Source organism: Pituophis catenifer, unplaced genomic scaffold, assembly GCF_029215685.1.
Source record: "Pituophis catenifer annectens isolate HBS135680 unplaced genomic scaffold, rPitCat1.0.hap2 SCAF_12, whole genome shotgun sequence".
In the NCBI taxonomy this organism is placed as follows: domain Eukaryota; kingdom Metazoa; phylum Chordata; class Lepidosauria; order Squamata; family Colubridae; genus Pituophis; species Pituophis catenifer.
The window spans coordinates 26,055,617-26,077,316 of NW_027256892.1; the positions used below are offsets into that span (position 1 = coordinate 26,055,617).

Here is a 21,700-nt window from a genome sequence, read left to right on the forward strand (position 1 = left end):
TAGGGAATTTGGAGATGGGTGGACTTCAACTCCCAGAATTCCCCAACCAGCATGCTGGGGAATTATGGAATTATGGACATCCACCTATCTTCAAGTGGCCAAGGATGAGAAACGCTGCTCTGAAGGATTCAACAGCTTCTATTTGGCGCATGTGGTGCCAGCCTCCGACACCTCCCTTTCTTCCTCCCCCCTCTCCTACGCAACGGCAGCTCGTGCGCCTTGCAAAGAGTGTGGTGCAACCACGAGGACCCTTCAGCCATCGACAGACGAAGTTTTGGCACCTCCGGCAGAAGGCCAAACACACGCACGGCTCCCCCCACCCTCCCAGCAGTTAACGCAGCCCAGATGAGAACACTTTTCTATTTAGAAAAAGAAGAAAGAAGAAAGAAGAAGATGGGCTCATCCTGTTCAGTTAGCGCTTCCCTCTTTTGGGGGGTGTGAAGCAGCCAAGCCTTTGTCTGTGCTGCGGCCAGGGGGACGCGGCCAGTGTGGCTTGCAGAGTTCAATCTTTGATCAAGAGGGGACCAAGCGGTGCCTCCTCCTTCAGACCCGTTCGGTGGGGCCCTGGCAGCCCACCCCCCTACCCGGCATTCAAAGCCCACGGAAGTCTATCTCAAAGGAGGAGGAAGGCTGTCCATGAAGGCAGAGACCATGCAGTCCCCTTTGCAAAAATGAGGGTGCTTTATGGGTTTGGTTCCTCAAACAACACATATCTCTGATTTTTAGAAGCGCCAGAAGACGCTCCTCCTAATCTCCCCCTCCTCCCTTTAGGAAAAGTGGCTTTTCTGCTCTTCCTACAAGCGGCACCCAATGTCAGAACTTGGGCGTTCGCAATCTTAATAGTCTTAGAATTGATTTAGCCAATCTTAGTCTGGATATGAAGGACGCAGGAAAGTCTGCCCAAAAAAACCCCCCTCTGATCCAGCTTTAACATCCTACTAGCTTTTTTTCCCATCTGCAAGATATATGGGGGGGGAGGGAGGGTGGATAAAGAATAGGAATAATAGGAATATTTTTTGGCTGTACTATTTTTGTTTATTTTTATTTTTTTTTAATAGAACAATTCCTAGGGGGTTTTGGATTACTAAATATGTATGTATTCTCTCTTTTTTCCCCTCCCTCCCTCCCTCCCTCTGTGTCAGTGGTGGGTTGCTCCCGGTTCTGTCCGGTTCTACAGAACCGGTAGTAAAACCGACGGGAGGCTCCGCCTACCTGCCATGACATCATCATGGGTCATCTGCGCTTGTTTAGAAGTGCGCGCGCACAAGCAAAGAAAAACACGCATGCATGCTCCCGCTGCGAACTGGTAGTAAAAGTAAGTAGAACCCACCCCTGCTCTCTCTCTGTGTGTATGTACATGAGTGTGTGAGCGCAGTTGTATTCTGAGGTCTCCAAAAGTTTAAGAAGAACTGATGTAAAAGTACGTGTGAATCTCAGCCGGGGGAGTGCAAATTCACCTAGAGAAGCATCCCCTAAAATTTCTCCATTGTGCGTTTTTTGGCCAAAGAAAGCGAAGGGCAACCAGGAAGTGGGCTCTCCTATACTATGAAATGTTCATTATTTTCTTTGCTGCTCTGTCGTTCATCTGCTCCTCCACGGAAGGAAGAGAAAAGTCCACGCCAGTTTAAATGGCTTTTGTTTCCCCAGAACTTTTCCCCTTACACCTGTCATCTCTCCAATTTAGCAGAAACTGTCTTCCCCCCCCCCCTTTAAGGCACTTTTTGGTTACCCTTCAAAATGCACTTGAATGAACGGTTACAAGAAAAGTGAATCATATCTCCCGCCTTTACATTCTTCTATTAATTACTATAAATCAGTGTCAGAACAGGAAGGATGGAAATACAGCTGTGAACCCAGATGATTGTCTGTAATTTTACGAGGTAAAAACCCGTAACTCTGACTTGAGCCACAGACAACGGTCTGTAATCACCACGTTCCTCCTTAGTCTTTGGTGAAAAAAAGGACCTAAAGTGACGGAGTGGCCACCAACCACGGCCAACTATTAAAGTTGTCCTGCTCCTATTTTTAAGTCCACTTTACACTTAGGTTGGTTTTGCATTTCTGAATATTTCAGAATATATTTTAAGTATATTGCACCTCGGAGAGGTTCTGAATTTCTGAATATTTCCACTGCATCAAAGGACAACTTTCCTAGACGTTATCTTGGGAACATCAGCGTATGCTAAAGATGCAAAATTCATCCACACATCTGCATAAATGAGCTCATCATTAAAAATATCCAGCTTGGCTGGCCTTAAAACAGGCCAAGCAGAGGCTTCCATTCAATCTTGTAGTCAACCTGCACATCCTTGGGCTGCTCGGAGTAACTGAGCAACTGGAGTCTCTTTCAGCTCTGTAAGTCCTGGAGGACATCATCTTCTTTATTTTTAAATAGCAATACAAAGAAAATAAACCACTAAACAGAATCGGTGAACTCAGACATGATCAAGAACCGGAAAAGTGAGTGTCCGACCACCAGGCCAGCAGCACCGATACGCTCGAGACACTACACTGGGGTGCTTCAGAAGTTTCTAGAAGGTGAAGAACTGGGACCAGCAGTTTTTCTGTGGTGTGGCCTTGTTTCAGTTGCATGTTCTTTGTAAATTGCCAATTCTCGGTTATATTTAGCATCTCTTTTAATGAAAAAACCGACATTCGGCTTCCTTGAGAGGAGAAGCAGCTAAGTAGACCTCACAGAAGTGTGAACTACAATCTAGACAGGATAATGTTGAATGGGAATCTCCGTATGTTCCAGGGAGAATATTCCAGACTGTCAAAAGATTCATGAGTAGAGGGGAGGCTGAAAGCCCACTCATTGGGCATGGATCAACTTTTCTTAACTAGGTGTCCTCCAGACCTCTGAAGTCACAGCTATCAGTATTTGCAACTCACCAGATGTCTGACACCTCTGCTCCCAACTCAAGATTGGCTAAATGTAGGACAACCAAGACTTTTAAAAGATGGAGATCCATGGATCTGGTCTCTATCCCACAGGCTGGTTTACAGCTTTGTGGAATTCTTGAGAAGATTCGCTTACGTTTTGGTGGATAAATTTGGTTGTGCCCAACCATGGAGGTTCTCCCTCAACTTTTTTGGCCATCTTTTGAATTCCTCATAAAATCCTTCTCTCCCCCCCTCCCCCCTCCTTATACCCTGGTACAAAATTGCCCGTGCCTTCTTCGTGATGAAAACAGCAAACAACAAAAGAACGGACTTTGCATTGTTTCTTGTTTGCTTCCTGGGACAATAAACTTTTCGAGGAGATACCGGAGTTCTTGAAATAGTTGGCTAAGTTCTGCAAACACTGGACAGCAAAACCACAGCACACAATTTAAACAGATTGGAGTCTTGCAGGACAGCTCACAGGAGTCGATTGTGGGGCTGGGGGTGGGAGAAATGAGTGTATTCCATTTATCTAGTCCAATCTGAGTTGCACAAACACAAATGCACACGTACACTAATGCACACTTTATTTCAGAAGGCTCAGCCCCCAAAATATGCTAGTACGCCAACATGACCTAAAAGAAAGGACAGTGTGTATGCCTCACACCAGTCTTGCTAATTTTAATTTTAAAATGTCTGGACTTCAACTCCCAGAATTCTCCAGCTACGCCTTGCACTATCGCAACCACTTCTACCCACTGCATTTACAGAAAGAAATATGCAGAGTTCCAAAACTCCTGTTGAGTTATAGCATCATCTGTATGCAGAACTAATTTACTTTTTCAGCATGATTTAGTGCGGTGAGCCCAAGCACAGCAAAATAGAGACAGAGATAGAGATACGCCCATCAGTATATCTACCATCTCTGGTTTAGCATAATAAACTACAAATGACTCAGAAATTGATTTCATGCAACTTCGGCGCAGAGTTATCCAATTCCAAATCTACAGATGCCAGTCTGAAGCAACATTAAAAAAAATGCACCGAAGTGTGCTTGAGAATTATGTACAAGTACATACAAGACACAAATATGCACACACCCATTTTGCACAAATACGTGGTAAGCGTTAATTTTTTTTCCTGGTAGTCCATTCCTTCAGCCATGCCTAGAACTTCCCTTTGATCTGAAATCATCTCCAACTTAGTTGCTTTTGTATATTAGGGAAAAAAACCCGGAAGTTTAAGCGCCATTCAACAGAACCGAGATAGACTTGGATTAAATACCAAATTGCTGGTACCAAAGTCGTCCAGGAAGGGTACCATCCATCTTCCCTGCACAATTGGCTACAGACTATCTCTCTTTCATGCAAAGTTGTTATAAAGCATCCTTGGGAAAATACAGCGCATTTAAGTCCAGGAGTTAAACCCCAAGCGGTGGGGAGAGGAGAGGAGAGGAGAGGAGAGGAGAGGAGAGGAGAAGGGAAGGGAAGGGAAGGGAAGGGAAGGGAAGGGAAGGGAAGGGAAGGGAAGGGAAGGGAAGGGAAGGGAAGGGAGGGGAAGGGAAGGGAAGGGAAGGGAAGGGAAGGGAAGGGAAGGGAAGGGAAGAGAAGAATAGAGAAGGGAAGGGAAGGGAAGAGGAGAGGAGAGGAGAGGAGAGGAGAGGAGAGGAGAGGAGAGGAGAGGAGAGGAGAGGAGAGGAGAGAAGAATAGAGAAGGGAAGGGAAGGGAAGGGAAGAGGAGAGGAGAGGAGGGAAGGGAAGGGAAGGGAAGGGAAGGGAAGGGAAGGGAAGGGAAGGGAAGGGAAGGGAAAATAGAGAAGAAAAGAGAAAATAGAGAAGGGAAGGGAAGAGGAGAGGAGAGGAGAGGAGAGGAGAGGAGAGGAGAGGAGAGGAGAGGAGAGGAGAGGAGAGAAGAGAAGAGAAGAGAAGAGAAGAGAAGAGAAGAGAAGAGAAGAGAAGAGAAGAGAGCCTCTCTGCCCCTAAACGAAAGGGGCAGACTTATCTGGGGGAGAGAGCTGGGTTGCCCTTTCCGCCCTCTTAAACAAGCCCCTATACACCCCCCCCCCAAAAGAATAACCCATCCTGGATTATGGGCTTTTTTGTCCACTAGGGGGAGCAGCTCTGAGTATCACCAAAGAGGGCTGAGGGGGGGCACAGATTCTCTCCCGCACCATGGCAAGCAAGATGGTTTTTGAGGATGCTGTAAATACAGACAGTCCTTGACTTACAACAGTTCATGCAGTGACCGTTCAAAGTTACAACGGAACTGAAAAAGTGACTTAAGACAGTTCTTCACACTTAACGACCGTTGCAGCCTCTCTGTGGTCAAAATCCAGACAGTTGGCAACGTATTTATGACGGCTGCAGTGTCCTGGGGGGTCATACAATCCCCTTCTGTGACCTTCTGGCAAGCCAAGTCAATGCGGAAGCCCAATTAACAACTGCGGCAAGAAAGGTCATAAAATGGAGCAAAATTCACAACCACTGCCTTGCTTAGCAAGAGAAATTTTGGGCTCAATTGAGGTCACAAATCAATATATGAAGCACCCTTCTTGAGCTACCAGCATCAGAAACTGATACCCCATATTTTGGGGAATTGGGGGGTCAGTACCATCCTTCCCAGATGTAAAGTAAAGGTAAAGGTAAAGATTCCCCTCGCACATATGTGCTAGTCGTTCCCGACTCTAGGGGGTGGTGCTCATCTCCGTTTCAAAGCCAAAGAGCCAGCGCTGTCCGAAGAAAACGTCTCCGTGGTCCTGTGGCCGGCATGACTCAACGCCAAAGGCGCATGTAACACTGTTACCTTCCCACCAAAGGTGGTCCCTATTTTTCTACTTGCATTTTTTACCTGCTTTCGAACTGCTAGGTTGGCAGAAGCTGGGACAAGCAACGGGAGCTCACCCCGTTACACGGCACTCGGGATTCGAACCTCTGAACTGCAGACCTTTCGATCGACAAGCTCAGCGTCTTAGCCCCTGAGCCACCACGTCCCTACTTCCCAGATGCGGGTGCCCCTTTTTATTCCAAGCATTCCTTTTCATCCCAAACTCCCTTGCAACATCTCCTAAAGGCCCAGCAGGCTCCATCCAGCAGGCCAGCATCTCCTGACCTTTCCTCTCGAGCAGGAGACCCCTTGCTTCCCAAGCCCTCAAGCCTCTGCTGACCCCAGGGTCTTCGGAGACCCAGATCTCCCCCTCCCTCCTTCCCCACTTGCCGGAACTGGCCTGGCCAAGAGCTGGCATCCAAGGCCATCTCGGCATCTCCCGTCTGGTACCCCAGGAGCGTTACTTCAAGAAGAGCAAAAAAAAGGCACCCACTGCCCCCCTTTTTCCAGTTGGAGGCCTGCCAGTCCCAAGGCTGGCAGGCTGCCATTTAAAACTTTCCCAGCATGCCCCCAAGGCAATGCCAGTGAGAGGCATTGTGGGGAAGCAAGCCTGGCCATCTGCTTTGGGGAGGCTGTGACCCCTTAAGCGGGCATCTTCTGAAAGCCGGACCAGGGGGCCCAAGAGAGCGGAGGGCGAGAGAGCTTTCTCCTCCTGGTGTCAGGCCAGGAGAAGGGGGGCTCTGACACCCCAGTGACACAAGCCAGGTCTGGCCAGGATGAATAGAACAAGCTAATTTACACAGGAAGTAAGCACTTACCCGACCCTTCATCCCAACACACTAAAATATCGTCCATATCTGGAAACAATTACAGCCGGTTAACATGATCGGCCTGCCGCTAAAATTAACTGCAAACAGAAATATTTTTTTTCACATCCTCCTCGGCATCAGGCGGCGGAGTGGCCCCCGTGTTTGACTGATGGGAAATAGGCAGTAATTACTCATTTTTAGAAGTCGTTCGTTGAAACCATCAGGGTGGGTAAAACAGTTGCTAATTATGAATGAAAAGGAGCCCCTCGCCAGGGAAGCCAATCAAAACCGCTCGGGCGGGCGCTGGGATAAGGAAACGATGAATCTGCTCCCCGTTTGAAAAGAGCAGGCAATTACTCAGGCTGTGGCGTTGGGTGTCATTGTGACATTCACAATTATTTGTGGCATCTTTGGGGTAAATGGAGGGGGGGGGGGCTTCCTTTTACGTGATGTTTTAGTGGTCTTTGTTTCTTCTCCTAACGGTGCAACCCAAGGCTGCAGCACTCAGCTGCAAAAGAAAGTTGCATCCCAGATTTAAGAGAGAGAGAGAGAGAGAGAGAGAGAGGGGAAAGAGAGCGAAAGAGATGGAGAGAGAGAGATGGAGAGAGAGAGAGAGAGAAAGGGGGAGAGAGAGAGATGGAGAGAGAGAGAGAAAAGAAAAAGAGGAAAAGAGAGGGAAAGAGATGGAGAGAGAGAGAGAAAGAGAGGGAAAGAGAAAGAGAGGGAAAGAGAAAGAGATGGAGAGAGAGAGAAAGGGAGAGAGAAGGAAAGAGAGAGAGAGGGAAAGAGAGGGAAAGAGATGGAGAGAGAGAGAAAAGAGAAAGGGAGAGAGAGAGAAAGAGAAAGAGAGGGAAAGAGAGAGAGAGATGGAGAGAGAGAGAGATGGAGAGAGAGAGAGGGAAAGAGAGAGAAAGAGATGGAGAGAGAGAGAAAGAGAAAGAGAAAGGGAGAGAGAAAAAAAGAGAGAGAGGGAGGAAGGGAGAAAGAGATGGAGAGAGAGAGAAAGAGAAAGAGAGAGAATCATCCATTTTAGTTGTGGTTAATTCAACTTTGCAAAAGAGGCTGAGAACTGACATCTGTTAAAATGAAATGACCAATAACGAGATTGTGGCTCTCTGCTCCTTTCATCCTTCAAGTATTTCTTCCTTCCCTCGAAGATAGTCAAGCCTTGGTGAATTGGCTGGGTTGATGGCCCACAACATCTCTCTCTCTCTCTCCCCCCTCCCTCCCTCCCTCCCTCCCTCCCTCTCTCTCTCTCTCTCTCTCTCTCTCTCTCTCTCTCTCTCAGAGAGAGAATGAGAATTAGTGAGCAAAGCGCATTATCATTGCCGGTATATCAGCTGGCCAATTCAAAGGACACCCTGCGGGACCCTTCCAAGCACCGTTGGTCAAAAAGCAGAGTCCATGGGGCCATTTTAAGAGAGGAATTAATTAATTAGGATCAGGACTCCTAATTCAAAGGATTTGTCATTGGAGGGAACAGAGCCAGGAAAGTCAAATTTTCGACCTCCGAATCCTTCGCAGAAAGCCTGGCGAGGCTTTCCCAGGCGTTCAGACCCAGCTTCGTGGATCTCCAAAGCTCTGCAGTGATCAACAAGCTGTTAACCAGGTTTAGTCCATCCATCACTGTTGCTGCTTTTGCTGCTGAGCCATCATCACTTTTGCACTGAGCCAAGGAAGGAAGAGATTTCCTCTTGCGGAGGCCCTGATGGCTCCCCAAATCACTTCAGGTCTCGAGGTCAGTTGATCCTGGGTGGCCCCCTCGGCTCTCGAGCCCCCGAGCGGGAGCCGAGGTCACTTCCCCACTCTTGACTCCTCCCGTCTTCTCAAGCCAAGTCAAAATGGCTGGCTTTGTGTCCCTTCGGCGAGGTTGCCACGATGCTGTCAATCAACAGTGATCCATTGGGCTTTGTTTGGGAGGGGGGAGGCAGCTCCACTTTTAAGGAAGCCCCCCTCCCAAGCTAAGCTTGCAGGAGTCTGACTTGATGCAGTTGTAGAAAGCGTTTGGACCAGGAATAATGCACCATCGCCAATAAATCCAGATTATGTTTTGAAAAAAAAACAACCAACCAGGGCTTTCCCTATTGGGAAGAGAGGTCAGCACAGCTTCTCAAAGCAATGCCTTGAGTTTTAACCTTTCCAAAGGGCAGGAGTTGATCCAGGAGGCACTTCTGCTCCACAAGTCCCATTGGCCTCCAGTGGCCAATCCAGAACCAGCAGAAATGGTATAGCCTGGCTAGGTGGCTCAGTGGCTAAGACCCTGAGCTTGTCGATCAGAAAGGTCCGGCAGTTTGGCGGTTCGAATCCCTAGTATAGGTCTCCTACGACTGGACTAGATGACCTCCAAAGTCCCTTCCAACTCTGTTACTGTTACCTGTTACCTTGGCTTGTGCATGGGGTTGGATTAGAAGACCTCCAAGGTCCCCTCTAACCCTATTATTCTGATTTGTGGGACAGCCTCTCTCCCTGATTATATCTACCCACCCCACTAGACCCAGCAGGGAAGGCGATCTCATTGGTCAAAACTGCCATCTTGTTGGACCCACCCAAGACTTCTGTGTTGCAATGCCTGTTCTCTGGAAGGCTGTGCCTCCTATTCCGGAGATTAGGTTGGCCCAGAATTGCTGTCATGCATGCATTCCCAGGCCAAGGGGTTGCAGTGTTAGGGAAAGCCCATGATGTAGTTGGTATTTATCTAGCTGTTATTTATGCTCCATATTATGTTTGATTCATGTAGTTTTTACATGTTGTAAGATGCCCTGGGTTGCTACTGAAAAAGGCACACTATACCAACCAACCAACCAACCAACCAGTCAGTCAGTCAGTCATCAGTCAGTCACTCAGTCACTCAGTCACTCAGTCAGTCACTCAGTCAGTCACTCAGTCATCAGTCAGTCAGTCACTCAGTCAGTCACTCAGTCATCAGTCAGTCACTCAGTCATCAGTCAGTCAGTCACTCAGTCAGTCACTCAGTCAGTCACTCAGTCATCAGTCAGTCACTAGTCAGTCAGTCAGTCAGTCAGTCAGTCAGTCAGTCACTCAGTCAGTCACTCACTCACTCACTCACTCAGTCAGTCAGTCACTCAGTCAGTCACTCACTCACTCACTCAGTCATCAGTCAGTCACTAGTCAGTCAGTCAGTCAGTCAGTCAGTCACTCAGTCAGTCATCAGTCAGTCAGTCAGTCAGTCAGTCAGTCAGTCACTCAGTCATCAGTCAGTCACTCAGTCAGTCACTCAGTCAGTCAGTCAGTCACTCACTCACTCACTCACTCAGTCAGTCAGTCAGTCAGTCACTCAGTCACTCAGTCAGTCAGTCAGTCACTCACTCACTCACTCACTCAGTCATCAGTCAGTCAGTCAGTCAGTCAGTCAGTCAGTCAGTCACTCAGTCAGTCAGTCAGTCACTCAGTCACTCAGTCACTCAGTCACTCAGTCACTCAGTCAGTCAGTCAGTCAGTCAGTCAGTCAGTCAGTCTGTCCATTGGTCAGTCCATCCACCCACCCATCCATCCATCCATGACATCAAAAGCACTTCTTCAGAGTCACCACCAAAGGGAGGAACTGCCGAAGGAACTCAATATCTTCTCCCTGCCCAAGGTCTCTTGGAAGGACAAGTGGACCTCAGGCCCCTTTCTCCACCACCAGCCTGCATTCCATGAATGGAAACAGTTAGCTCCCAAGGTTCAAGGCCACACGACGGCTCTCCACCTCTGATGAGAAACAGCTCCTCCCGGCTCCTTTCTGGGGAGGGCTCCTTCCAGGCTCCCAGCTCCCGACCGGGGTCAGGGCCCTGAACCTGGCCAGCCGGCAGCACTCGTTTCCGGAGTCCTCTCGCCCATAAAAGCAAAGAAGAAGCCCTTCAATGGCCGGACCAGGGCTGGCCCACAAAGACCCTCCCCAGTGCACTGCTTTCCATTAGTCGGTTGCAATGCCAGGTGCCACTAATAAGGTCCATCAGCCAGAAAGAAGCCAAGCCAGCCCAGACACATTCTGGAAGTTATCACTGTCAAACTTTAGGGGGGGGAGGGGAGACAGGACGGAGTGGGGAGAAGCCAGAGGCAATCCATCACAGAGCGGTTAGTGCAACACAGGAGACAAAAAACACACATGGACCCATTGTCTTCTCCAAGATCCAGAGCTGGAGGTGATCACAGCATCTGGCCAACACGCTGGAGATGCCGTCATAACACTGTGGCCACCAGCTTGATTTTTTGATTACGCCTGAGTGCGCGTACACACAAACACACACACATACACACACACCTGATCCAAAGTCGCAGGCATGGGACGAGCCCCCCCCCGCCCCCCCACAAATTCCATGTGTCACTCTGAAATAAAAGGATAATTGCTTTTGGAAAAAAAGGAATGATGCTTTCATTTATTCCACTGAGTTTAAAAGCACCCGCACTGGTTATTCCGTTCCCCAAACTGGCAACTAAAAGCCGCAATCAATGCAAACATTAAATTAAATCTGACCATCTCTGAACCTTGTTGGAAACTTTCTATTTGCGGAAGTAAGCGCTCGACGCATCTTCCGTTGAGTCAGAACCATCGGCCCCATTTGGAAGAGAGAAACAGGTGGGTAGCAAAGTTGCAAGTCTCAAGTAAGAAGGAAGTTTGGTCAAGAGGTTGAAGACCCAAAGATGTTGGGGAAACCGGAACAGAGGAATCATGGCCACCAACTGCGAATTCCTTCTGTCTGAATATCTTTTGTTACACACATTTTGCCCACAAATATGTTGGCACTGTTTCCGCCATACAGAATTTAGCAAAAAAAAAAAAAAAGCAGCATTCAAAAGAATGACAGAAATTCAATTAATGCTAACATTCATTCATGAGTCTAAAGATTTTAAATTTTAGCAGGTTTGGCTAAAATTCCTCAAATTAGCCCACCTTTTAAATTAAGGTTTGTACAGTTCTGAGCATCAATTAGCTTTAGATATTAAATGTATCACTTTGTATTAATAAAAGATGAAAAAGCAATACCATAGTATCAAAGTATAGTATCGAAGTACATGGAAATTCTTCAGATTTCTCGGTAAGATATTGCACATCGACGCGTCAACTTTTTCAGACAAATAAGAATGAAATCTGGCCACAGTCATAGCTCTAAACAATTGAAATTTACTCTCATTTCCCCAGCATCCCACTGCCCTTTGGAAATCACGATTATTAATAAAACCTCTGATCTGGGGCTTAAAAATTGTTTTAGCAAAATGACCTCCAAAGAAGGGGGAGTTAAGAGGGAAAAAAAAAAAAAAAACACCACAGGCACTGGTATCAATGTGTCACGTCTCATAAAAAATCAGGTTGCAACAAATATCAGGGACACCAAAATTGTCAGCAGCTTCAGCTGAAATTTTCCAGATTCGATGGCCTGATTTAAATGACCCCCAAAGTTTAACTAAATCTGGGCCATATCGTGGGAGGAAACATTTCACGGGTGGTAATGGATTGCTGAAACGTTAGTTCCACTACTGGGAAGAGCGTGTCGGCAGATAACACAACTTCACAACTGATTTAAAGCACGTTCACAAGCGTCTAGCTCTGGTTTGATTGTTGTCCTAAGCAAAATCCATTAATAGGTGTTGCAGCTAAGTCCAGTTCATGAAAATTACCTCTTCTCCTTGTTGTCCTCTGAAATAAACCCCTAATTAGCTTCTGCTAGATTGTCCCATCAATTTTGAAATCGTATAAATTTAATAATAAATAATCATATGAATAAATCACATCATTTAGAAAGGACGACGCTATCTGAATCTTCCCTTTTGGCCCTGCATTTCCTTCCCTGGAAATAAAACAGCTAGCCAGGCTGTGTTAAGAGCATCATAAATAAATAATTCTGCCAACTACAGGTGTTGCTTCAATTACATCTAAAAGAGCACAGAACATGACGCTTTAAAAAAGCCGCTTTTTTTAGACAAAAAAAAAAAAAAACCCCACCAGCCTTTCTATTTCTTTTTTTAAATGCACCTTTTTAAGACTGAAAAACCTGCCACCTTACTCATCAATTCGCCAGTTTGCGTGGAGTCAAGCAAGCGTTTGACAGGATTAAGGAAATTCAAGGGAGGAAGGAAATTCAAACCTTGGAGTGAAACCGGCAGGGATGGGAGAAACAGCCAAGGATATCGACCACCTCTGGCAATTCCAGAATGGCTCAGTATTTAAAATTCCTAACTGTGACACTTGCCAATTGGCCAAAAGCACCTTGATGCCAGAGCACCTCGGAAAGAAAGAAAGCTCCTTCCTGATCTGTGAACCAGAGGTTGGCAAGGGGGGTGGGGGAGAGAAGGAAATCTTGGACCACCGCTTCCTGGCATGACCTGGCCTTCAAAAGACTGCTATGGTTTGACAGAAGAACGTTTCTTCCTAACTTCCATGATATTGGAGAGCCAACTTCTCCCTCCTTGCTTTCTGGAGAAAGAGGCCCCAGACATTTCCACAGCCCAGGTGAGGAACAGAAATGGTGACCCCCCCCACTCACCCACCCACCCAACATTAAGGGTCTTCAGAGAGAAGGCAAGCCAGGTTGTGAGGCTCAGGACTTCCCTGGGGGGCTCCAGATCTCTCTGTCCTCACAGCAAATCCAGGAAAGCTGCTCCAAGCCCCCTCCAGCTTGCTCCTCTCTTCCCATTATCCTCAGGTCTTTAGGAGGCTCAACATACCCCAGGAAGCGGTGCCCCTTACTCAGAAACTGGTCCCTGGCTACAGAAGAGCTCAATATAACCAAGGCTGGCAGGGGCCGGGGTCTGAAAAGCCAACCCTGAATGCTTGCAAAGCCATTTTTGTGGGAGGGGGATCAGTCCTTCCTGGGTGGCCTGATGGCCGAGGGGTTGACCTCAATGGGCAAAGCGCTTGGGAGGGGTGCCAGAGGCAGCCCACCTGCCCATAAATTGTGGCCCTGCTCAGAAGAGAGAAAGCCACCGTGGCTGTCCCACTCTAGGCTGAGTTTCTGTTTCTAAAAATCACCAAGCCCAAAGCAGGCTGCTCCTCACCGGTCTTGCCAACGTACATTATGTACATTTGGAGTACAGTAATTAAACTTGTCGGCTCATTAAAACATCTCTGAGCATCTTCTGCATTGTGGCTCGAATCCTATTAGCAGGCTGCCTTGTAATATGTTTACACAGTATTAGAGGCACAAGAAATATGCTTCACTCTGCACCTCCGCTACAAATGTTTGCACAAGACGAAGCCACGGGGCTGCTGGGCACAAATTTTGTTTTTCTGCATTACAAGGAAGGCCAGGTGCAGCCAAGCAGGGCTGCCAAGCCTTTCCTACCTTCCAGACTCACACAGGCAGACTGAGGAGCCGAGGGGGGGGGGCTTCTAATTGGCAAAGAGAACCCCCCCCAAAGGATCAACCGCCCGCTCAGGAGAAGCCCAGAAGCGAAGCGTAAACCGGCATTCATGAAAACAGGAATAAGCAAGTTATGTCCCCACAAGAAATAGACAGACCCACCGAGTTTCTCAAGAAAACGCTGCCTGTCAAAATGGATTCTCCCCTTCCATGCATTTGACATGATTTCTTTTTTTTTTAAAAAAATAGAGACCTCTTAAGCAGCCGAGTTCAAACAAAAGCGATGCTCGAAACTACAACTGAGTGAAGACAGATTTCCACGTATTAACCTCCCTTCGGAGAGCAATTTGTTTCTAATGTGCTGCTCCACTTAAAGCACCGTGGATGTCATCAACCCAAAAGGACATTTGAAACTTTCTTTTTTAAGGGAATCTATCAGCAATAGGTCCCAAAAGAAGAGCATTAATATGCTGGTTTTTAGTTAACGTGGAGATATTACAAAGATTGACAGCAAACCCTTGCAGAAATTCTAACCATATTTAGAACAGAACAAGCAATAAAAACGAACTCTGGCAATCATCACAAACTGACCCAGTGCTCAAAACAGCAATTTCTGCATAAACCTAAAAAATGCATGTTGGCGTCCAAATTTGCCATCCAGAAGGCCGAGGCTAAACTGGCATAAGTGAAAGTAGCTACTAGCGAGCAACTCAGCTTAGCCCAGCAAACATTATTTCAACCCCGTTTTGCATTAATAAACTGGAGCAGCTTCTACAAGAATAAAGCTGAGTTTAAGGGGGGCAAATTAAACTGACCGAAGAATGGCCATCCAGGTGCCACTGACTGCAACTCCCATCACCCACCACTGGCCTTTGGGGGGGGGGGAAACACACAACCATTTCACAGCATGCAAAGGGCCAAAGTTTCTCCTTGGACTGCAGCCTCTCACTTATGTCTCAGCAGTGTAGAAGAATCTCTTTTCTTTCTTGGAAAAACACACTTGTGGCGTCCGCAGTTTCTGTCCTCCCACAGTCTCCTCCCAAAGACAAACTTAAGAGGAGTCCAACAACTGGACCAGACCAAGGGACACGCTTACTCCAGACTTCCGTGGCTGAGCAAATGCATTCAGGAAACTGGTGTCCCTGGTCTTCCTCTAACTCCCTAGCAATCCTGCCGCTTGGAAACCATGCTGGTGTGTCCAAGGCATTAGCATAAACCAGCTTCATGGTCAGCCCTGGCTGAAGAAGAAGAGAAGTTCCTTCCCGGAGCCCCCATTCCTATTCTGAAGATCAACTTGCAAAGATGCCACCTACCCTACAGAGCCTTTTCTCGGCTTTAAATTACCCGGCGTCCTTTTTCTCCAAAGCCTCTTTTATCTTCTCTTCCTAACAAGAGGCGCAGCCTGCAACTCACTGCCTTGCTGGGAATTTTTTTAAAAAAGAAACCTCAGAACCGCAGCCAGTTTGCCTGACGCCCAAGAACAAGCTTTCTGAGCGCAAAACCCCAAGAAGGGAGACAAGAGCTACCTGTGCTGTTCCACCGTCTCGTTGTCCGGCAGCTCCGCCCCGCAAACGCTGCACTGCTCCCCGACACTCCGGTGCTCGGTTTTGATCCCCACGGCCAGTTCCCCGAGTTTGTTAAAGAGCTCTCTCTGGATGAAGCCTTGAGGGAGCAGCCCTCCGTAGGAGCCGAAGTCCATGGAGACCGCCAGGGCCGGCTGCACGTGCAGCGTGGGGGCCATGGAGACGGGCAGTCCGAGCATGGACTCGCTCTTGTGGTTGGGCAGCACCGAGTAGATGCCCATCGTCTTCTCCCCGTGGGAGGCCAAGAGGTCTGGCCCAACTGGGGGGCCTTGGACCGCCTCGAGGGGCTGCTCCACGTTGTCGTCCCGGGGATAGTGAAGTTCCCGGGCGCTGGTGATGACGCTGCTACGGGTCGGGGTGCCAGGTCCTTGCTTGGTTTTATCCTCCGCTTTGTCCCCCCCGGAAGCGCCCAGCTCTCCTGACCTGGGGCTCTCGTGGCTGGAGGCCTCCTCCACCTGCATGGCTTCGGTCTTCAGCTCGGACACGGCCGGGCACCGGCCATTGGCAGAGTGCAAGTCCTCGAGGGCCTGGCGGGGCAGAGCCCCCTGCAAGAGCGACTGTCCGATGCTCATCAAGCTGTCCACGGCAGTCTTGGTGGGGCTCATGGCCGCCAGGCCGAAGGAGGTGGAGACCGAGGGGCTGTGTTCCACCATCGTCCCCATCAGGGCCTGGCCGGCCAGGCTGGAGTAGCCGCTCTCTTCGCTGGAATGGTTGGAGAGCAGGATGTTCTTAATGTATCTGGACTTCCGGTCCTCCTCTTCTTCCGCACCGCCGTCGGTCATGCTGACTTCGGCCTCGTTGTCTTCTGACGCCTGGATGGTCTCCAAGATCTTCAAGCACTGCTCCTCCAGGTACTCGATCTCGAGGATCTCTGCCGCGTACAGCAGGTCATCTAGGTCCTCAACTTTGGCCTGCAAGGTGGCGGTGTAGGCGTACTCCAGAATCTGCTGGAAGGTCTTTGGCGAGAGAAAATCCAAGGTGTAATGCTGACTGTTGCGATGGAAAAGGATCTCAAACATCTTGCTGGTGCATGCCAGGACGGTCCGGTGGGCGTGGAATTCCTGGCTGTCCACCAGGATCACCACATCGCACAGGGTGCCGGCCAGGCGCATCTGGTTGGCTTTCTGGAGAAGGCCAGTCGCATGGCTGGAGTTCTGGAGCTGAATCGTACCCATCTTAGTCAAATCCATAATGATCCTTCCGGGCTGCAGGCATTAGGGAGTCTTTCTACAGCACTGTCTGGAGCTGTCTTTTGAGGAGTTCAACAATCTGGAAGGGAAAAGCAGGAAGGAACAGAAATTTTTAGGGGAAGCGTAGTTCATGGACATGGAAACCCACCAAAGAACCCAACCTGAGGGCAGGAAAGAGCTGTCAGTCCAGGTGGGGAGGGAAAGAGAAGGTGAAGGGACATCAGCCTTGGTTGTCTATGGAGAGTCTCAGTCCTCCAGGTCCTGATTGTCCCAAAGGAGCTTTTTCAAGAAGCAACTGGACTTTCTGGTTTTTCTTTGAAGATGTTTTGCTTCTCATCCAAGAAGCTTCTTCCACTCACCAAAGAAGCTTCTTGGATGAGCCGAAGAGCAGAGCTGAAGAAGCTTCTCGGATGAGAAGCGAAAGGTCTTCAAAGAAAAACCAGAAAGTCCACTTGCCTCTTGAGAAAAAAGCACCTTTGGATCAGCTTTGGTTCTTCACTTGGTCAAGTCCTTCTCTGACCAAAAGAAAACTGAACCTCATTGGGTGGGCACAGGAAGGGTGGCTCAACAGGAGAAGGACCCACCATCTAACCTAGGTGGGCATCCTGAACAGTCTTCTTCCAACCAGCCCAACTTCTCCAATATCCAGCTTGCCCAAACACGGCTGTGTGGTTTCCCTGGCAACACCAAGGAAGCGGCTTGTCCCTGCCTTCTTACGGGATGGTCTCCCCCCCCCCACTTCCCAGGTTGGTTGTTTATCAAAACCCTTAACCCGAGGAACGTTGAGGATTTCTTAGTGGTGCCCCATCCATAATACTCATCTACCTCTTCCCAAATTGAATTGGGACAGTATTGTAGTATCACTGCACACACAACCCCAACCACCCAGAGTCTCCTGAGGGAGGAGTTTTGTGTTGTTCCCCCTCACACCCCATAAGTTGCTAAGACTGAGAAAAGAAGAGGAAAAGAGAGGGAAGAAATGGGGGGCCCCAATTCTAGCCCCAAATTGGGGTGGCCACACTCTCTCCCACGCTCTTCTACTTCCCAAAATGACATTCTCTCCCCCCCCCCATACAACTCAAGTGGGAAAGCAGAGCCTGGCCCACCCTGACCCCTCCCCAGGGAAAGAGGCAGCCTTTGTTAAAGGCTTCAGCCCAACTTCTTCGGAGGGAGCAACTTCTTCCCCCCACCCAAGCTTTAAAAGCAGCGGCTCCTCTACGCGACAGACCCCCTCGCGACTGAAAACGGGGAGGGGGGATTTTTCCAAGGAGGACACTGCCTTTAAAAGCTGCCCGGGGTCAGCCCGGATAACTGCGGCCACTTCGAGGGAAAAGCCCCAATTCTTACCTTCTTGGGGGGGGCTGGGGGGGCTCCCTCATCAGCAGCGGCTGAGCAGCTGGATGATCCCCCCAGATCTGGGGCACCTGACAGAGGAGGGGCTGGGGGGGGACGGTCAATCTAGCAATCCCCCCACCCCCATCCGACGAAGGGATGAGGAGCCCTTTCGGGGGTCCCCGCCCCTCCCTTTCCTCGACGCTTAAAGATGGGCTCCTGCAGAGGGAGGTCCGGAAGCCCCCCACCCAAAAAGGGGGGGATAAGACGGGACCCGTTGCGCCCCCCACCCCTCCCGAGGAAAGGCAGCTGCGCAACGCGGGACCTGTTGGCCTCCGGCGAGCTTTTCCTCCGGAGCGAGTCCCGCCCGAGGGGAGCCCGGAGGGTGGCGGGCTGGCCGGCGGAGGAAGGGCGGGAGCAGCGGCCGAAAGCGCCCCCCGCCGTCCGCGCCCAGCCCCGCCTTCGAGCCCCGAGTCGCGTGTCCGAGGCGAAGCCGCGCTCCGACGAGCGGGCAGGGGACGGAGGGCGGACCCCGCGGAAAGCCCCTCGCCTCGGGCTCCTCTCGCCCGCCCAGCGCGCAGCTCGGCGTCCGTCCGTCCGTCCGACCTCCAAGCAGCCGCCCGGGGCTCTCCTGAGCGGCCCCGCATTCGGAGCGCCCCGAGGGGGCCAGGCGCCGCCGCTTCCCCCGGACCAAGGCGGCTTCGCCGGGCTGGAAACGGCGCCCGTCGGAGCGGAGCGAGCCGGGCTGCAGGAGCTGCGCCGCCCCGTCCCGAGCCCCTCCGCCCGCCCGCCCGCCCGCCCGTCGAAGAAGCAGCCGGGCGCAAGTTGCCCGCCGGCCCGTCCCGGCCACTCACCGTCGCGCGGCGTCCCGGGCCAGGCGGGCGGGCTGCTGGAGACCCCGCGGCGGCGGCGGCCGAGGGCAGAGCATCGCCGGCGGCGCGGCAGCCGAGTTCGCAGCGCCCGCTTCCAGCCTCTCTAGCGGGGCTCGGCGGCGCGGCCAGCAAATCACCAGCCGCTGCCTGACGTTGCCGGGCTGGCGAGGCGCGTCGGAGCCGCCCCGCCCCCGCCTCCCCCGCCGGAGACCATCTTGACTGCTGGCACCGGCCGGCGCCGCCCCCCCCGCCCCTCGCCCCTCGCCCGCCTGGCCGGGGCTGCCCTGACCCCTAGTGCCCGGCCCCGCCACCGCAGCCCGCCCGCTCCCTCGGGGGAGGGAGGGAGGGAGGGAGGAAGGCGCGCGCCCGGCGCAGGAGCGGCACTCTGCACATGCTCTGGCGCCTCGGGGCCGGCTGGCCGGGAAAGACGCCCGCTTGCCTCCCCCCTCCCCGCCTGGCCCTCCCCTCCCTCAGCCCCGGGGGGACGGGGGAAGGGGGAGCCCGAAGCCGGAGGGTCGCTTCGGGCGGGACGGGGGTCCCAGGCAGGGCTGGGGGGGGAGGCAGAGGCCACGGTGCTGTCGGGGGGAGGGGGGCATCCCTCGCAAGCGCCCCCTCCCTCCCTCCCTCCCCCCGCCGGCCCTGGAGCGAGCGGGGCGCCGGTGCTGGACAGCGCTCGCCGCTTGCCCGCTTCCAACATGGAGGCGGCGGCTGCAGCTGGCGAGGGCGGGCCGAGGCCGGACACGCCCCTTTCCCTCGGCCCCGCCCCCACGCACCTGCTGCCGCTGCCCCGGCTCGCCCGCGCCCCGACTTCGAGGGGGGGACCCTCGCGGAGCCCCTCCGCCCCCGGCAGCCAGGCCGCCGCCCACCTGAGGCCCCCCCCGCCCCCAAGAGCCCCCGTGCAGGGGCTTCCCCGGCACAGCCGCCCGCCCCGCCCCGCCCGCAGCGGCCGCCCCGTCCAGGAGGAGCCCGGCGGCGGGAGGGAAGCGCGGCGTTGGGCGTTTGGGGGACTTTGCCTGCGCCCCCGCCAGAGTTGAGATGCTTCAGGCGGCGGGAGGATGGGAGGGGGGGGGGGCCTGGAGGGCGCCAGTTGGGGAAGAAGAAGGGCTGCAGGAACCGGGCATGGCTGGTCTAGGGAAGAGAAGGACCAGGGGAGACAGGAGAGCATCTTCCCATATTTGAGGGGCTGCCCCAGAGAGGAGGAAGGGGGTCCAGCTATTCTCCAAAGCACCTGAAGGCCAGAGAAGGAATCATGGATGGAAACTGACCAAGGAGTGATTCAACCTAGAAAACAAGGAAGAATTTTCTGACCATGAGAACAATCAACTAATGGAACAGAAGTTGCCTTTGGAAGTTGTGGGAGCTTCATCACTGGAAGCTTTCAAGAAGAGCCTGGATTGCCATCAGTCAGAAATGGGGTAGCGTCTCCTGCTTGGGCATGTGGGGGGGGGGGGTTGGACTTGATGACCTCCAAGGTCCCTTCCAACTCTGTTAACCTGGAGGGATGCCAAGTCCACATCAGTCCCTTGCTGCCCTGCCCTAAGAAGGACCCAGGGGTGAAGGGTGGGGGACCCTACCCGCTGGGAGAGTCTCTTCCAAGGATGCAATTATCTCTGCACACTTTGGGCTCCACCTGGAGCAGCTGCCTGGGATTGCTCAGAACAGGGACTCCTGCAGAGAGGCGAAGACGCCACCCGGGGCTCATCCTTCCCTCTTATTTGTTGTAAGTTTAAGAGTGGGTGGGAAACAGCCAATGAAGGTGGGGCCTCATTTATTTTGACTCATGCGTTCTTCCCCTAAGAATTTTGGAAATCGGTGGATGTCATCTCCGCCTCCTGGAGGGCCAAGAAGCAATTCATGGATCGGAAATAGGAACCAGCTGAATTATGAATTATTTCCCTACAATTTGAAAAGAATGAGGCTGCCTTCTCCTCGCCTCGTCCTTGTTAGCAGTTTCTGTTCTTGGGTAGTGCCAGAATAAGCCCACCTTTGCTGAAAGGAGGAAGCCCCAACACCTGCTAACTTGCAAAGCTTCACCTGACCCACTCCCTGCCTGAGTTGGGCCAAAACACACCACACAAACAGAAGCCATGTGAGTACACACACACAAATACACACACACCAGTTTCCTCCTGGATTTCCTCCTTCCCTGTACGCTAGAAGCAAAGTCCCAAAGCTGCTTTTTTTCAAGAGGCAACTGGACTTGTTTTTCTTTGAAGACGTTTCACTTCTCATCCAAGAAGCTTCTTCAGCTCTGACTGGATGATGGGGAAGTCAGAGCTGAAGAAGCTTCTTGGATGAAAAGCGAAACGTCTTCAAAAGAAAAAACCAGAAAGTCCAGCTGCCTCTTGAGGAAAAAAAGCACTTTTGGGACAGACGTGACCTGGAAGACGGAGAATCTCCGTAGATATTTAGAAGCAACGGTTTTTCAAAAAGCACATTCAATTCGGCTTCCACAGACTCGGATTATTTAGAAGCAGGGCTGTCGTTCCATGTCCAGCTGACACATCTTGCCATTTTAGTCAAAAGGCTGCAAATCAAGCAAGGGAGCTGGCCAGAGTGGTAGGATCTTCTGCAGAGCAGAGCCCAAGAGAAGATTTAGGCTTCCCGATCTCTTCGAGGTGGATTTGATCTCTGCCTCTTGGGAAGGCAGTGCCCGGCCTGGCCCTGAGACGCTACAAATAGGCCGTGACCCAATATTGTTGCCAGTTAAATAGCAAAATAAGAAATGCATTAAGGACAGAGATGCCCCAAGGCTCGTGCCAGGGCGAATGTAATTTGCAGAAGGGAAAAGTGCTGATAATTATAATGGTGTTTAATGTATGGAGGGAGCAGATAAGAGCACCCACTTAGCTGGAACAGCCTGGTAGCAAAGGGCAGGGATGCCGAGGAGAGCAGGACTCTCTCCCA

The 21,700-nt window shown here is 51.4% G+C and overlaps 2 protein-coding genes across 2 annotated transcripts in view; one reads left to right on the forward strand and one right to left on the reverse strand.

Annotated features, from left to right (window-relative positions):
- The window catches only part of ZBTB16 (zinc finger and BTB domain containing 16), a 132,953-nt gene extending 114,112 nt beyond the window's left edge, over positions 1-18,841 (reverse strand). Inside the window, exons 1-2 of the mRNA XM_070952633.1 lie at positions 18,776-18,841; positions 15,343-16,668 (exon numbers count right to left, since the gene is read on the reverse strand). Of these exons, the coding sequence (XP_070808734.1) occupies positions 15,343-16,589 (1,247 nt within the window). The 5' untranslated portion in view covers positions 16,590-16,668; positions 18,776-18,841. The remainder of the gene's footprint in view (positions 1-15,342; positions 16,669-18,775) is intronic.
- LOC139323109 (uncharacterized protein DKFZp434B061-like) lies at positions 18,081-18,944 on the forward strand. The gene has a single exon (XM_070952330.1). It carries the CDS (start codon positions 18,081-18,083, stop codon positions 18,942-18,944), a length of 864 nt encoding a protein of 287 aa, XP_070808431.1.
- The last annotated feature ends 2,756 nt before the right edge of the window (positions 18,945-21,700 follow it).